The sequence below is a fragment of the Chelonia mydas genome, chromosome 11 (assembly GCF_015237465.2).
Source record: "Chelonia mydas isolate rCheMyd1 chromosome 11, rCheMyd1.pri.v2, whole genome shotgun sequence".
Classification (NCBI taxonomy): Eukaryota; Metazoa; Chordata; order Testudines; family Cheloniidae; genus Chelonia; species Chelonia mydas.
The window spans coordinates 40,942,805-40,959,942 of NC_051251.2; the positions used below are offsets into that span (position 1 = coordinate 40,942,805).

General features: G+C 41.5%; 1 protein-coding gene across 6 annotated transcripts; it reads left to right on the forward strand.

Moving 5' to 3' along the window:
* The first annotated feature begins 2,986 nt into the window (after positions 1-2,986).
* CDCA7 (cell division cycle associated 7) lies at positions 2,987-16,273 on the forward strand. Of its 6 annotated transcripts, none has more exons than XM_007060533.4 (10): positions 3,183-3,393; positions 7,185-7,307; positions 7,713-7,823; positions 9,346-9,594; positions 10,004-10,081; positions 11,029-11,217; positions 11,742-11,882; positions 12,098-12,247; positions 13,442-13,578; positions 13,954-16,273. In XM_007060533.4, the coding sequence occupies exons 1-10, from the start codon at positions 3,328-3,330 to the stop codon at positions 13,982-13,984; spliced, it is 1,275 nt and encodes a 424-aa protein (XP_007060595.3). In that variant the 5' UTR covers positions 3,183-3,327; the 3' UTR covers positions 13,985-16,273. The 6 variants fall into 6 exon arrangements, with proteins under 6 accessions (XP_037768522.1, XP_007060595.3, XP_043381131.1 ...); XM_043525196.1 differs by lacking the exon at positions 3,183-3,393 and adding an exon at positions 4,042-4,235; XM_037912593.2 differs by lacking the exon at positions 3,183-3,393 and adding an exon at positions 4,064-4,854.
* The last annotated feature ends 865 nt before the right edge of the window (positions 16,274-17,138 follow it).

A 17,138-nucleotide genomic window follows, 5' to 3' on the forward strand; every position in this document is an offset into this window, starting at 1 on the left:
CAATTCCCTGTACTTCTTAGACAGGATTAACTCAGGTCTGAGACTGTGCACTATGCCTGCAATACATTCACTGATTGCCTCTACTCTGTAGTTCCAAAACCAAGCTACTACAGTAGAATCTCCGAGTTACGAACACCTCGGGAACAGAGGTTGTTTGTAACTGTGAAATGTTCGCAAAAAGAAAAGGAGTACTTGTGGCACCTTAGAGACTAACCGATTTATTTGACCATAAGCTTTCGTGAGCTACAGCTCACTTCAGCTGTAGCTCACGAAAGCTTATGCTCAAATAAATCGGTTAGTCTCTAAGGTGCCACAAGTACTCCTTTTCTTTTTGCGAAGACAGACTAACACGGCTGTTACTCTGAAACCTGTGAAATGTTGATAATGTTATGGTTGTTCTTTCAAAAGTTTACAACTGAATATTGACTTAATACAGCTTTGAAACTTTACTATGCAGAAGAAAAATGCTGCTTTTAATCATCTTAATTTAAATGAAACAAGCACAGAAATGGTTTCTTAACCTTGTCAAATCTTTTTAAAACTTTCCCTTTATTTTTTTAGTAGTTTACATTTAACACAGTACGGTATTGTATTTGCTTTCTTTTTTTTTTTTTGGCTCGCTGCTGCCTGATTGGGTACTTTCGGTTCCAAATGAAGTGTGTGGTTGACCGGTCCATTCTTAACTCTGGTGTTCGTAACTCTGAGGTTCTAGTGTAGTATGTATATTTTAAGTTTTAGATCTTGTTTTGATATCATGCACTGAATCTCAAGAAGGGGAGTCCCATGATAAAAGTTTCATGGGCCTCCGCTTCTCCTCTCCTCTGATATTCCAAATCTCTGCACAAAAAAGTGTTTGAAAATTTGTGACTTTGAAAACAGTTCCACTTTTTTTTTTACAATGTTTTAAAAAATAGCTTCAAAATTTCCCCCACAAACTCTATCCAAACCCCTGATCTGGCATACTAATTTTTAAGCAAATCTGACTTCTTAAATTAATTTTAAAGAGAGACAAAACTCACTTGGAAACAGAAGATTAGCTGCAACCTTACCAATGGAACCAGCTTGTCATCATTCCTTAATAGGATTTGGTATGAAGCTAGTAAAATTGCCTTGTACATATCTGTCATTTTTCTAATGGCAACTGATGATCTTCAGGATTCTGGATGTTAATAAACTCTGATATGGCGCTTTTCTTTAATATTTTTACCTCTATATAAATTTGTATTTTGTAGTTTTCTGAAAGTTTAAAAAAACAAACCTCACTGTGTTGGTTGAGAACTGTCTGGGTGATAACCCTCAACTAATGTGGATTTAGGAAAATCAAGTGCGGTCTGGCCTCTGGAGGACTATTTTTAGTTCATCTGCTTTTGTGTGCAGTCTGTGAAGGCAGTGGCGCAGGTAAGTATGTAATTAAGGGCTTATTTAAAATGGAGATTCTTTTACTTGACAGACTGCAGCATTCTCAAAAGGAATCATGACCAGAAAGTATAAAAACTGCTTTAGTGCTGTTGTAGGTATTTAAGGTGTTTGGCTTACAGCTCATTCTTGGTTCAATTACACAGTTTCAGGTTTGTGTGTATGCCATACACGTGCCGCAGGGCCCGATTCTGCACTACTCATGTAAATGGGAATTTACAGCCTTGAGTAAATATTTAGGAATTTATCATGGAAATGCCAACTAAAACTACAGTTGCTCTGTTACAATCCTCTCCTAAACCAGTGTGCATTAGCTTGGTGATTGTAAATGAAGTATTACAGAAAACAGAAGATATATGACTTTTCCCCTTAGGAATATCTGAATCTTAAGCTATCAGGTATACAGCCTCTTAAAGTTCCCACTCCCCTCATTACAACTGTCAAACAATGGTAAGTTACAGTAATTTTGCTCTCTTTATGTGTTATAACTATTTGATTTAATGTGATATTACACATTACATAAAATTAATAGCAAATAATCCACTTTCTCTCTGTTCCTCTCCAAACTATGTTTTGATTTTAACACAAAGTTTATTCTATTTAAAATCCCTATGCACAAATAAAATGCCCTATTTCAATCCCTTCCTCCAAAGAGATACAGATTGCAATTTGCAGTTGAACAGATTTGTGACCTTATTCTCAGGCTATTCTGCAAGTGTCTAATTGTACTCTTGGCTGAGCTTCAGATAATGCATTATTCACTGACATAAAAAAACCCCTGTTTTTAAAAAAAGTATTTCTTGACCCTTCTTCACTATATTTTCTCAAACAAAGTGCATTTTTTCATTGAAGTTTGTATGATCCACAGAAAGTGCAGGGTATCTGCTGAAAGAAGACCCCAGATCCTGTACAGCACCAACCCTGGGCACAAACTTCAAATCAAACAGGACCCAGAACACTGTGAAGCAAACCTTTTTCTCTACAACAAATTGCATGGAGGATTTTCCATTTCCAGAAAGTGTTTTGTTAAAACAATTACAATCCTTCCAAAATGTGTTGTGGTTTATGCAAAATATTTTAAAATTATTCTGTTTAGCTATTCATCTTTTTATGAGTAAATATTTATTCGTGAGAAAAATACTTTAAGTTCACTTTAGCTTAACTTCTCAATCGTTTCCTCTTGATTTCTGTCCTAAAGCTATCTGCAGTAAAGTTTTACCTACTCGTGATGCATTGGGCATAAACTTACAGGTTCTCTGTGTGCTAAAGAGCCATGGACTGAAGTGGCTTTTCATCATCTCTCTGCTATCCATGCATGAATTGGCCGGAGAAGGAAATGTGCCTACACTGTTTATTTCGTGCCATAACTCATTCGTTTGTGGCTGATTATACGCTCTGCAGGGCAGCAGGATCAGTCCTGCCCCCGTGCACTGACCTGACCCCCTCCCAGGGGCACTGGGGACTAACCACGCAGACGCCACGTGCACAAGGGGCGAGCCTGCAAACGGCTCTGTCTCCCCCCATCCCCTCCCGTCCCCTCCCCATATGCAAATACTACTGCTTTGCTACCGGCAGCATTTCGCGCCACAGAATTAGGCCCTTACAGTACCACAAACTCCACTGCAGGAAAAAATATTAGACGATGCTTTCGGCCCCGTCTTTGCACTCCCCGGAGCCCTGTGCTGCTCTCTGCACAGGGAGCAGGCTGTCTGTTGCACGGGGGAGCAGTAAGGGGTCCTCTCCTAGAGGGGTGTTGCCTGCACCTTCCAGGACTCGGGCTCCAACGCGGGAAAGGTGCCCCCAGTCCCCGCCCCCCTGACAGTCCCGAGCTGGTTTGGCGCGAGCTCGCAGCCTCCTGTCGACCTTCCCAGTCCAGCGCACGCTGCCCGGATCGCGCCCGGGCTACCCATTATGACTAGCCGTTACAAGAACCGCGCGCGCCCTGCAGCTGGTAGCATGGATCCCTTCGGCATGCAAGTGAGTGGCGGACGGGGGCCCAGGGCTGAACGCGTGCTGGAGCGGGGAGTGCAATGAATTACAGGCTCTGGAGGACGGGGACGTGCAGTGATTGTAGGCACCGGAGCAAAGAGGCTGAGCGGGGCAGAGAGTGCAGTGAGTTGCACGCTCCGGAGGAAGGGGGCTGAATGAGATGTGGGGGGTTATGCAGTGAGTTGCACGCGTTGGCGGATGGGGGCTGAGGGTGCAGTGAGTTGCACGCACCGGAGCAAAGGGGCTGAGGCTGCGGTGAGATGCACGCTCCGGAGGAAGGGGGCTGAATGAGGTGGGGGGATGCAGTGAGTTGCACGCGTTGGCGGATGGGGGCTGAGGGTGCAGTGAGTTGCACCCGCCGGAGGAAGGGGGCTGAATGAGGTGGGGGGATGCAGTGAATTGCACGCGTTGGCGGATGGGGGCTGAGCTGGCTGCAGGAGCTCCGGGAGGGAGGCTGAGGGGCGGTGAGTTGCAGACTCCGAAGGAGGGGGGCTGAGCGGGGCTCGGTGCAGGAAGCTGTAGGCGGTGATGTTGGGGGGGGGGGAAGCGGGGTAGGTTGCGGGCGCCGGCTGGATGTGGCGGCCTGAGCTTTCGCTGGGGTGGCGGCGCGGCAGCTCCCGCCCCTCTCCCCACACACGTGTCCCCGTGGAAACACGCTGCGACGCCCAGTTTTTTTGCGGCGGTGGAGGTGTCCCTGCAGGCGGGGGCCGTGGCGGCGGCGGCGCTCCGCCAGCGGACCCTCCGGGGCAGTCTGCGCGATTGGTCCGCCTGGACCCTTCCAAACTCGCGTTCAGCCCGATGCGTCCCCCGCTCCCCCCCCCGGTCCCGGGGTCAGTCGCGTCGATTGCTGCGGGAGCCCCGTGGCCGGGCTCGCTGCTGGCCCGGCTGCCCGAGGGACCCTGTGGGAAAGGTGGAGGTGGCAGGCAGCCCTGCCGCGTGTCTCGGCCGGCACGCCGAGCCGCGTGTCTGCTCCCGCGCCCCGCCCTGTGCTGCTTCCAGGCTCGGCGGAGCCTGCTGCCAGCTCGGCTCCCCTCCTCTGCCCCAGCCGCTCAGCCCTGCTGCTCGCCTTGCCTGAGTGCCGCTCGTCGGGCCCCTGGCGATCTCTGCCCTGCAGAGCTTGCTGACTGGGGTCCCTGAGCTTTGCGAAATCCAAACAAGGTCCTTGCACTCTCTCCCCATCAAAACAAGGGTGGCTGCAGGCTCCCAGTTGGAGTAGGACGTGTCTCCATGCAGAGCTGCGGCCTTCCCACTGTCTGGGTGGAGGGGAGCTTTGCGAGCTAAATAAAGCCCTGGGGATCGCTCACTGGAGGAGAGCCCGGTGTCCCCAGTTCCCCACTGTGTTGGGAAGAAATACTGGTTAAAAACTGTTCTTTAGAAAGTCTCTCCATGTCTCCTGGATTTATTTTGCACTGGCGTGGCTTCATTGGTCTTGCTCTGCATCTTGGTGCGGTGCGTGCCCCTTGTGGTTTATAACCACCTAATTAGCCACATTGCTGTCAAAGAAGCCCTCACTACTCTGGGATGATTAAAATAGAAAGGATTTACAGTGAAGATGGTCAGGTTCACTTCTCTTGCCCATGTTGGGGTGCCGCAACTACCATGTTGGGGTGACCTGGTTGACACTCAGTAGGGTTCCATCTTGTGGTGTAAACAGGACCTAACTGATGTGCCTGTAGCACACTTTGCAGACACAGTTTGGAGGGACAGTTGAAACTCAGGTCCCTTCAAACAGAATAGTGTGTTAATAATGGAATAGGAATTGTGATTGTTGTGGCTTGGAAAGGACTTTTCAGGCTGTCCTGTGCTTATCTAGTGCAGTGTCTGCTCTGCACCACAGAGAGTGTAATGTAAGTTTTTATTGGAATGTTGCAAAAAGAAAAGGAGTACTTGTGGCACCTTAGAGACTAACCAATTTATTTGAGCATAAGCTTTCGTGAGCTACAGCTGAAGTGAGCTGTAGCTCACGAAAGCTTATGCTCAAATAAATTGGTTAGTCTCTAAGGTGCCACAAGTACTCCTTTTCTTTTTGTGAATACAGACTAACACGGCTGTTACTCTGAAACCTGTCATTGGAATGTTGGTGTTTAAAAAAAAAATCTTGCCGTTGGGGTTTTGTAAAAGTTCACATCTGACTCGATATTGAGCTGATACCTACTTTGTTTTTCCTCTGCAAACCTACCTTTACCTCTGCTGAAAAACAATAGGCTCTCTAAAGAATGTGGTTTTGGTGGGAGTGCAAAGTGTCTAATTGGGGTGGAAGCATACCACATTGGAGAATGATTAATAGAGTACTGAAGAAGTTTTAGGCTGGTTTACACCTAAAATTTAGGTTGACTAGCTGTGTCCCTCAGGGGTGAGAGAGATGTTGTTAAAGTGACCTAAACCCCAGTGTAGATATTGCTTAATATAGATCTTAATGTAGATATTGATTACATTGATTACATTGATCTAAGATGTAGATCAATGTAGATATTGATCTACATCTTAATGTAGATATTGATTAATTACAAAGTGATGGAAAACCCCCTTCCATTGCTGTACCAGATGTTTACACTACAGTGCTATAGCTGTCCTGCTGTAGCGTGGACATAGCCTTACCCTCTCCATTGGCAGGATTAAAAAAGTAGTAGCTATGATCCGGGTGGAAGCAAAGGGCTGTGTCTAATTGTGAGGAAAAAGAGAGACTGGTCTGCATGTTGGTGCAAATTTCAAACTCAGAACTGGCGGGGGGAGGGAGGTGGCAATCGTTTCTACAGTTGTGTTAGAATTAGATTACGTTCTCATGGCTCAGACAAGTGTGTGCAATATCCAGCATGTGCAGACAGCACATATCTTTAAACCTCTCTGTGTGGCTACATTTTAAAGAGATTTCTTAAATATTTTGGGCTCAGTGAGGTTGGCCTATGAATTGCTAGTAACCATAAGAGTTCTTTCAGCTTGGCATGAGCCACATCAATCACTGGTCACGTTGCAGTAACTGTTGGGTGGTGTAGTGTGTTTAAATATGGGTACAGACATGGGTCTCCATTTACAACTCAAAATCCTGAACCATATTTACTGAGGATATGTGAGATTCCAAGGAAAAGGATAAATTTAAAGGCCATCAAAATATAAGACATTACAACCCAATGATGGTACCTAATGAAATAATAAGCCATTGTCCCTAAAGCAGTTGTTCCAGTGTTCCTTTTCTGGGTTTTTTTAATGCTTTAAAGAAATTTAGTTGATTAGTATTTGATTTCAGAAATTAAACTACAATCTAAAATGGTGATTTCTAGATGCTAGTCACACTCTATAAGATTCAACATAAAATAAAACTTGAAGGACTTTCAGAAGGGATGTGACTAATTTTGGTGGGATTTTTCACAAAAGCTATTATTTGTCAGAAGAAAGAAGAAACATTTATAATATTCAAGGATAAATCACTTATGTTAGTGACCAGAAATGCATTAGAGCAGAAACTACTCAATTTTAATTTTAGAGCTCTACTTCTGTCTCTTTTCAGTGCTGATGGTGTACTGAATGGATACAAGTCTGAAAATTTAACCACATTAGGCTTTATAAGCACACTTTTAAAAGCTAGTGTACTATAGTGTAAATCATATTTTAATATTGCATTCGATGAAGTGAGCTGTAGCTCACGAAAGCTTATGCTCAAATAAATTTGTTAGTCTCTAAGGTGCCACAAGTACTCCTTTTCTATTTGTGGATACAGACTAACACGGCTGCTACTCTGAAACCTGTCATATTTTAATGGTATTGTCATCCTCCCCTTGCAGCAAGCAGACCTTTCAGGAAAGAAGAACTTCATAGCATTCCGAAATATGAAATTGATCCCCATGGAAACGTCATCATCTGATGACAGTTGTGACAGTTTTGGTTCTGATAATTTTGCAAACACCGTAAGTACAGTATACGAATAAACAGAACTGAATGTGCTGTGTTGAAAATGTCCCAAATGCTTCATGTGTGATTTAAAAGTGCTTGCTATGCTTACATTTCTATACAGTAGCTATGAATCTACAGTATGCACTATAATTTCATTTTACTTTTTGCTTGTGCTTCTAGGTAGTAATTGTTGGAGGCAGATTAGCTATTTATTCTATTCTTTGAAATGTCGCTTAAACTAACATGCCTGATGATTTGCCATAACAGCTCTGAAACCGTTTGTAAATCCCTGAACCATTTTGTTTTCTTTGTTACAAAAGCTATTCTCTTGTAGTGCACTTGTAAATGTGATTGGCTGTCTGCATGGTTCATGAAAAATTGGTTCTTTTTTAAAAAAAGTGTTTTTATTCTTTTTACAGAAACCAAAGTTTAGGTCAGATATCACAGAAGAACTGGCTAAAATTTTTTGTGAGGACTCGGATGATGATTCGTTCTGTGGTTTTTCAGAAAGTGAGATTCAAAATGTATTGGTGAGATATGCAAATTAACTCACTAGTTTTAAAGTTTAAGTAATTACTAATTACTGAAATGTTACAGCCTCTAGGACACTTGCCAAATAACTTTCCTTAATTTTAAAATCGCTTCTCTAAGTGTATGAGAGCATGTGAATGCCTAATGTGGAGAAAACTAAATTAAGTCTTGCAAGAGATAAAATTTGTGCATTTTAGAAAAATATTGTTTTTCCAGATTTAAAATTTAACTAGTACAAATTGAAACATTGTTTATTGGATATGTACTCTGTTGGTGAGCATCTTGTATTTTCTTTTAAAACTGTTTGGACAAGATGGCCATCATTTGCTAGAATCTGTGAGTTAGCATGACATGATATTGGTCTTCATTGCACTTGTGTAGCATAACAGGAAACAGTACAGGAAATTCTACACTTTGTAGGCAATGTAGAAATAGCAATAGATAGTAGAATTTCCCTCCTTCTACCTTTAATCAACTGCAGAACATCATAGCAGGCTTACTGCTTAAAAATAGCCCAAGAATAAATATTGAGCATTGTAGAGAGCAATATATTCATATTGCATGTAACATGGGTTATTGGAGTATTATGTCAAGGGATGTCCAGAGAAAAGAGTAGGTGCTCTTCTTATAGAAAGAATACACATCTAAGTTAAATAATGAATAGTAGTACAGAGAACTAACAGAGACAAAGTACGCTCATATATTCAAGAAAAGGGCAAGGACAAGCAATAACAGCATGAAAATTGGTGAGCAAGAACCACATATCAAGCTTAATACAAAATTATAGAAAATGGGATTGTCAGTATGAGCCTTGACGAGCAGAAAAAGAAGTACTAATGGTCCACAGCACGGTGTCTGTTAGACAGGTTAGTCCTAGATGGAAGCAACTTTATTTTGGTTAAAGTAAGATAAGACATATCACCGAGTGGATAATTAATTAAGCAAACAAAAAATAGAATAACTATCTTCATTGGCATCACTAGTAAATTCTCATTACAATTGTGAACAGCATCAGAATACTAAGCTGATAAAATACTTGATTTGGGACCGTAATTGTCTCAATGGCTATTTGAGTTGGGGCTGTATTTGTCTCAGTGGCTAGTCCTGTGAGTAAGTTACAATTTGCTAGTGATCTTGTTTCCGTATCCATTGAATTCTTTGTAGTTTACAAACTTAGGCCTGACCCTGCACAGAGAACCCTGGTGTACACCCATGTGGACTAACTTGCAGGATTGGGCCCTTAACGCGTACCAACTCAAACAACATTTTTCTCTGAAATATTTTTACTAACTAGACTTACGAGTAAAACTAATCTCTCTCTTTCTGTGTATTTGAGCACTCTGTAAAACCACAAAACTTGTCAGGGGGTTTCATGGGTAGTAGTGCCCAAAACTTCAAAAAAATAAAATAAACCAACCTAGATTTCAGGTTGGTGTCCTTCTTTTAAATAAACGTGCGTGTCAAACTAAACCATACAGCAATCCAGTGTCATTCATAAACAACAATATTGGTTTTTGATAGAAACTGGAGTCAGACTCTAAGGAAAATGACTTACGTGCTAAGGAGAAGTTGCAATATAGGAGACATGAGAGACGCTCGATTCCTCTGAAAGTGGCTATGAAGTTTCCAACTCGAAGGTCTAAAAGGGGAAAGAGTGAAATAGCATCACCCCCAGAAATACAACCACCTGCTTTGGATTCTGACTCTGAAGAAAAGGGCCCCAAATTCTTAGAGAAAAGAGCTCTAAACATAAAGGAAAACAAAGCAATGGTAGGTATGCAGGAAAGTTCTTCAATTCATTTTTCTCCTTGACTTCTAATCTCCACGCAGTTCTCTTCTCTTATATAAATTAACATTAATGGGAGTTATGTGAGTGCATTAACAGAAATTTAGAGCCCTGATACTGCACATTCACTGGCATATGAAAATCCACATACTGAAATAGGTTCTTCAGCAGACATCTGGGTATTCTAAAGCCTTATTCCATGTTTAGGCTGGCAGCCTATTAAGCCTAAGCATCATTTTCAACCCACTGTCAGGCACCAGGATATAAAAATAAGATCTCAAAGAATATGACTGCATTTCCTATAAGGCAGTTGTACTTCTAGGCAATTGCCCTAATTTAATAATAGCACATAAACTCTTTTTTAAGACCATATGTTTTTCTTTTTTTCCCTAGCTTGCAAAACTAATGGCTGAATTAAAAAACGTCCCTGGTATTTTCACTGGCAGAAGATCATTGTCAACTACCAGCCCAGTAAGTAGAAATTTAATTTCTGTTTGTCTTATACTTCAATCATCTGAGTGTATCTACTTTTGATTTAAAAAAACAAAAACCCTTTCAAATAAAAAGCTTGATAGACCAAGTAAATCAAAGTCCAGTTGTTCAGAATTTTATTACTTGTTAAAACAATCATCCCAGTTGTGCAATTCCCTTTTGATTTGCCGTTCTATAAAAACTGAACAACATAGGCACCTGGAAGTGTCCATATCAAAGGCAAATTAAAGCCATAAAGCAAAACAAAACCCCTTTCTAAATACTTATTTACACAAATGGAGAAAGAGGGGATGGGGGGCTTAAGCTTCAAAGGTCAGGTCTGAATGTCATCAACAGTTTGAAGGTGCTTGGATCCAGATTCTGGTTGGGCCCATCTATATGTTTTACAGCTGCAATATCAATCTACTTAAGGAGGCAGCATGTCCCAGTGAATGGGTCACAGGATGGGGAGTCAGGAGTACCTGGATTCTACTCCTGGCGTTACCAATGACTTGCTTGTATGACGTTGGGCATGTACTTTTCCTTTGCTGTGCCTCAGTTCCCCATCTGTAAAATGGGAATAAAGATAATATACCCTTCTAAATAAAACATGTTGAAAAGTACTATTAAAGTGCTATTTATTTGATTGATTATTAAGGTACTTGGAATCCTACTGAAAATATATGCTTTTCCATAAAACAGACAAACATATCTAAGCTCATTGAGACTCTCTTATGTTTACACAAGTGAATTGCTGCCTTCTACCTTATATAGGCACTGCCTGCTGCTTGGGGCTTTGTATGTTTCTACAGTTTGTTGAATGGCAAAGGTGAATTTACCTGCAATGTTGTAATCGTGCTCCATTTTCCGTACTAGAAACAAAGTTATTTTGTTTTTGTTTGCCTTTGAGGGCAAAGGGCTTTGTTTTAACTCATTTTTTCTTCCAGCGTCCAAAACGGGCTCCAAGAAGCTCGTTTCCCCAAAGTGCTTTAAGGAGGAACCCAGACCGAATTTCTCGGCCTCACACAAGATCTAGGTCTCTGATTGATGGGCCACCTACTCCCTTACAGGAGGAGGAAGATGATGACAAGTACAGCTTAGTGAGGAGAAGAAAGCTATCTGATGAATACCCAGAGGTATGTTTAATGTGTTTGCCTTTTACAGTAGAACATTAATTGGGGAAACTTTAAAAATATAATTCAGTATTGGTTATTCACATAAGTGCAGCTTAAGCCTGGTTGTTGGTCTCTTTGGCGTAGCTAGAAGCTCATGCAGAGCTAGCTGGTGTTCCAGTCCACGCAGAGGCTAATGGGAGGTGTGGGAAAAAATGGAGTGTATTGCACAATTACCTTCTTATTTTATTTTTATTATCACAGTGGACGAATTGTCACTTTCTCCACTACAGTAGGAGCTAAAAAAAATCAAATAGCATTTGATTTCTGTTCGTTACATTTCTAGAACTAAAGCTGGAGACCTGGATTGAGATTTTCAAAGCATCCCATTAACTCAATACTCGTCTGCTAACTCTAGTGGAAGATACACCTCTAAATCCCTTAGACTGCTTTGAAATTCTCTGCCCTTGTTTGTGTGGGGTTTCTGCTGGCAGTAATGTTATGACCACAAAATAAAACTTAGATTTTGATTCTTCCACACCCTTCAGCAAGAGATTCGAACTCCCAGGAGAAGTCGCCCTGGTGCTATGGCTCTTCCTCACATAGTGCGTCCAGTGGAAGAAATAACAGAGGAAGAGTTGGATAATATTTGTGAAACTGCCCGAGATAAAGTATATAACCAGGTGATGGTAAGTGTATTGCAAATCAGAGAAATGCAGATTGTGTATGTTAAGATAGCTTTCTCTTTTGGGTTCCCCTTAAGAATGTCAAGTCTTGGAAGAAGTACTAATGCAAATACCAAAACTATTTGCAAGGGATGGGTTGTTTGTTAAATGAGCTGTCTTGTTAACTAAACTACCTCTCTTGGCTTTCTTGTCTCCTGAACACCTGTTTGTTGATGTAGGGATCCACTTGTCATCAGTGTCGCCAAAAAACTATAGACACAAAGACAAACTGTCGTAACCCAGACTGTGTAGGTGTGCGAGGTCAGTTCTGTGGACCTTGTCTTCGCAATCGATATGGGGAAGATGTCAGGACTGCATTGCTGGATCCAGTAAGATAATTTAATGTGGGCACGGGGTTTATCATGCTTAATATAGCGGGAGCCAAGTTCATGGAGCAATGGATTGTAGTTAACGCTGAAGATAGGATGTTGGTGGGCGAGCTGTGTTTTAATGCCTTTTAATACTGTAGTACATGCACACTTTTGTCTTTAAATATGTCAGAGCATCATGGGTGGGGTGTCACAGTGGAGACTTGAACTCGTATGTGTCCTGTTGCCTTGTGTAATTCACAATTCTGAGTTAGTGTCCAGGTTCTCTATACAATGCATGGGGAGAATGGGATTCACAAATACCAGCATGCTGAGTGGGGAGCGACTCATCCAGAGTGTGGGAGACCCAAGTTCAAATCCCCACTCTGTCTGATGGAGTAGGGACTTGAACTTGGGTCTCTCTCCTCCCACGTGAGTGCCCTAATCACTGGGCTATTGAGTATTCTGGGTGGGTCCCTCTTATTTTCTCCTCTTGGATCTGTTTCATGCATAAATAATTAAATGGTCATTGGGCCAGAGACAGACTGATTGTAGAGCCCAGTGGTTACAGTGCTGGACCTGGGAGTTGGGAGAGTCAGGATCCAGTTTCTTTGCTTCAGAAAACATTTATACACAGTTGCACAGCTCCAACAGGTTGCAAAAGACTTGTCCCTGAGCAGGGGTTTTGTGAATACCTGTGCCACTAAAGTTCCCCTTGCCACTCCTTCGTACCTTATGGTACCACGCAGTTCCTGTAGCTACTATCATAATAACTATCAATTATGGAAGCAGTGCAGCCACTAAAGCATATTCCTGAACTTCAAGCTATTGAATTCTCAAAACAAAGTGGCTCACTTTTGTCTGGCTTTAGTGCCCTTGATGTAGGGAAAGGAATGCTGCCTCTCATCCTATGGAAGGCTACAGCGCAGGAGTTCAGCCAGCTGCCTTGAACAGAGAGCTAATTGTCACTATGTTGGGTTTGGAAGGGAGTGGGGAAAATTGGGGTGCTCCTTATGGCTCCATTGAAAGTACAGAACATGCCTAGCACATTGGAAAACTTATTCTTTACTCACAAATGCCAGCATTTGCTGGCATCTCTTGACAGCATCTGTGCTAGCATGGAATTGTTTTGAGCCAGTGCCGGAGAGGGAAAGGAGTGGGATGAGGAGTCTCTGAGATTTTAGTTTCTTTAAAAGATGTCTTATTTTTCTTTAGAACTGGCGCTGCCCACCTTGTCGTGGAATCTGCAATTGTAGCTTCTGCAGACAGCGGGATGGCCGGTGTGCTACTGGGGTGCTGGTTTATTTGGCCAAGTATCATGGCTATAACAATGTTCATGCTTACTTAAACAGGTAATTGCTATTTTTTGCATGGTCCAGTTTTGTGGGTTAGGCAAGGGTCTGAAAGCCAGGAATGGAGAAATCCTGGCTTCTCCACTGAATTGCTTTGAAGTCTTAGTTAGGTAAATCTCTTATCCTCAGACCTGTCATCTGTGAAATTGAGATGATCTCAGAAGGATCTCATGGGAATTGATTGTTACTACTTAGTAATGTGCCAAAGTGGCGTACAGTGTAAACACTAAGTACTTATTCTGCTGGCAGTGAAGTTCAGTTATTACTTAGTCCCACAGCTTTCAAACTGTATCTAAACTGAATGGAAATCAAATTCTTTAATGGATCAGTCTGCGTTTCTTGAAACTAAAACTGGTTCCTCTTTGTATTTTGCAGTCTGAAACGTGAACTTGAAATGGAAGATTGAGATTGTGATGGGTTGTCAGTGGCACCTTTCTATAGTCATGTGCTCTTTCATCCATGTCAGACTTCGTGTGCAGTTAATTGCTCAAACATCTGAGCGTTTTAATCCCAGAGTGATCAGCGTTTTCTTTTTTTCAGTTAAAAAGGAACACGGATTTTTTCAAGATAATAACATGATTTGCGGAAAAGCTTTTGGAGTCCTTTAAATATTGTTGGACAGGCTCTTTCTTTCCCCTTCCTGTTCTTACACAGTCTGGCTAGCATCCACATTTTTCCCCCTTCCTCACTGGAACGGGAAGTGAGACTTGACTTGGCTTTAAACTGATTAGTGTCTTGTTCACACAGTTGCCCTTGCTGCAGTTTTTATCCACAGTTAACAATTATTGAAAATGTTAAATGCATTTAAAAATATTAATAGCTGTGTTTCTCATGGACCTAAATGGAAATGTAGATGTTAATCCTTGGCCTGGTGAAACTGGTTAATTTCTGTCTCATTAAAATTTAAAATTATTTCAGGAAGAGTAACAGTAGCAAATGGAAGCTGAAACCTTTTAGGCGTAGTGATGGATCTGCTTTAAAATTAGCAGCTCCAAAATCATTACTAGTCCTTCAAGTTTAAAGAGGAAAAACTTACTTGAGATTGTTTGTTTTAAAAACTTCTTTACAATGCGTAGATTTCCAGCATTTAGTTTTATAAAGTGCTCAGAAGTGCAAAACAACAGTGGGGGCAAAAATGCTGCATAAATACGGAATTAATGTAAACGTTTAAAGTTTCCAGAGTGTGACAAAATGGGCCAAAATACAACTGAAAGACTGCTTTTGAGTAGTCAAAAATCTTGATGGGCTCTGTTGATATCTTCCTTTGTGATGTGAGCATGGAACACTGTTGAAAACTTCTAGGGCAGCCACACTTTTCCTCACTGAACGAGTACTGGTGCAGCTCCACTGATGATCGCAATGATGGCAGTGCTAATGTGAGTTGACAACAGTGATGGAAAATGATTGCACCCTGTTTATGTTAGTGTTTCCACTATTGCTGCCAATAGTGATGCTGCATCAGTGCAAAGTCAGGAGTGAGACAGTACTAGTGTGTAAGTGCAAAACCTCTGTTTGGCATACAGGCAGAAGGTCAGTTCGAGACTCTTATTTAATCAGTCACAAATGAGGTTGAAAGATCAAATGTAATAAATCATATGTACTGCTTTTAGAGCTTTATGGACAAATGGTCTCTAGCCATTTGGAAGTGGAGCCTGAATTTTCTTTTATTTTTTAAGAGCCAGTGGTTTCAAAGCCCATAGTTAGGATGGACCCTGTCTTGTACGAAACACATCTAGCTATGTAGTACAACTCAGATTTGGATAACAAAGTCTTTTAAAAAGAAATTAAATGTCCTGACTGATGGGGTATTAAATGAGACTCCCAACCCTTTTTGCTAAAAGCTAAAAAGTAATAGTCTAGGAGTGCAGATGTAATGATTGAATATATTTTGGTAGCATTCACACATACTGTTGCCTGATCCTGAGCACAGTCTAGCTGTATTCCCACTTAAAGTGGTCTCAGCCTAGTTGTGGAACGTTATTTTGCGTGACATGATTAATGAACCGTAAGTACAGCTAAAAGCAAGGACTTAAAGTTGAAAAGATCTAGTGTGCTGCATGGATGAGACCACTGTATACTTAAAGCAATGGAAAGAGCACTACATTGGCTGAACCAATGTAATTATGAAAATGATTGTATAGTTAGTGAAGACTTCAAATGTAATGTTATAACTGAGATCAATCCCAAGTAGAATCATCTTGGATTTGTTGAGCCATAGCACTAGATATGGTCTTGGATCTTTCTGCTAGTAGGATATTTTATGCAACAACTGTTTTTCTCTGGTGGTTTTTGCCCCTTACCACAATTCAGCACCTCCTACTGCAGCAAGGAACTATAGTAAGCTAGAGTGAGACTCTTCAAAGGCAGTTAGGCATCCAGCAACTCCCACTGCTTTTCATGACTGTCATTGTGTGTCTCTGAAAATCTCCGTCCTGCCTCCAAACGTTTTCTTTTAATCTAAAATTTTCTTTTCATCAAAAATCTAAGGTTGATCTTTTGCATTTCATGTGCTGCGATAATTCAGGTGACCTTTTAATTGAGTTGCTAAGCTGTGTAAGTATTTCTGAAAGGTTTGTATTAAGACAAGACCTTAATGCGCACCTTAAACATGTGAATAAATGCTGTACCTGGATCATCGGATCTATGAAGTGCTTCTGTACAAAATTTTATTTTGATAATAAAAGCTTTGTCAAGAGTTTCTGCCTCGTTTTTTGTTAACATTCAGTCTTACATAGGTTGTCTTGTGCGTGCTTGCTTGCTTTTTTGTTGTTGGTTGGGTTAATGTTTATGCTAAAGTTTACTGCAGAATTAAAGAAAAATATCAACTAAATACATGGCCAACTACTCATTCTCAAAATAGAACGGCTTCCACTTTCTATCAGATCCCATGTGTAGCTATTGGTGTGAAAGCCATTTGATTAGAGAAGTCTTCCTAATTATACACGCAGTGACATTGTCTAATTTTCCTTCTTGCCCCCAAAGATGCAGCTTCCCTCGTGGCTTATATATAAAACTGCAAGTTGTATAAACTCATCCTTAAGCCAATACAAGACTTGGCTTTGTTTACTGTAGTAGAAGGTGATGTCATTTTAGTTCGTATGCAAAAGACTATTATTGCTACTTGTAGATCAATTGCTAGACAGTTTAATTTTAAGTAATAGTGCATTTGTACAGTATGCATCCAGCAAACTAGGAATATACTAGTGCTTTACCAGAGCTGGGCACTGCTCATTAGTATAGTGTTTCCCCTCCCCAACACGAGTGAAACTGGGCCCAGTTTAGAAAGAAGATAGGGGAATGGGAATAACTGCAATTGCAGTGAGAGACCAGGTGGGTGAGGTAACCTCTTTTATTGGACCTACTTCTGTTGGGATGAGAGAAATTTACGCAGTGCTCTTATTCAGGTCTGGTGTGCTACTGCACACTAAAAGTTCCATACTGGGTTTTAACCTACCCATAAGTCAAAGCATATTATTGAACTTACTCTGCAGTACCAGGGTCAACACAGCCAATGAGAGAAAAGTCCAGTACAGTGCTGTAGATTATCCCCTCAGCTTGCT

What these genes read in the sequence shown, in the direction of transcription:
- CDCA7 (XM_007060533.4), top strand. Translation starts at nt 3,328, where the DNA reads ATGACTAGCCGTTACAAGAACCGCGCGCGCCCTGCAGCTGGTAGCATG. An exon ending in GTGAGATTCAAAATGTATTG is followed by an intron (nt 7,824 to 9,345) that starts GTGAGATATGCA and finishes GGTTTTTGATAG; the next exon opens with AAACTGGAGTCAGACTCTAA. An exon ending in GGACTGCATTGCTGGATCCA is followed by an intron (nt 12,248 to 13,441) that starts GTAAGATAATTT and finishes ATTTTTCTTTAG; the next exon opens with AACTGGCGCTGCCCACCTTG.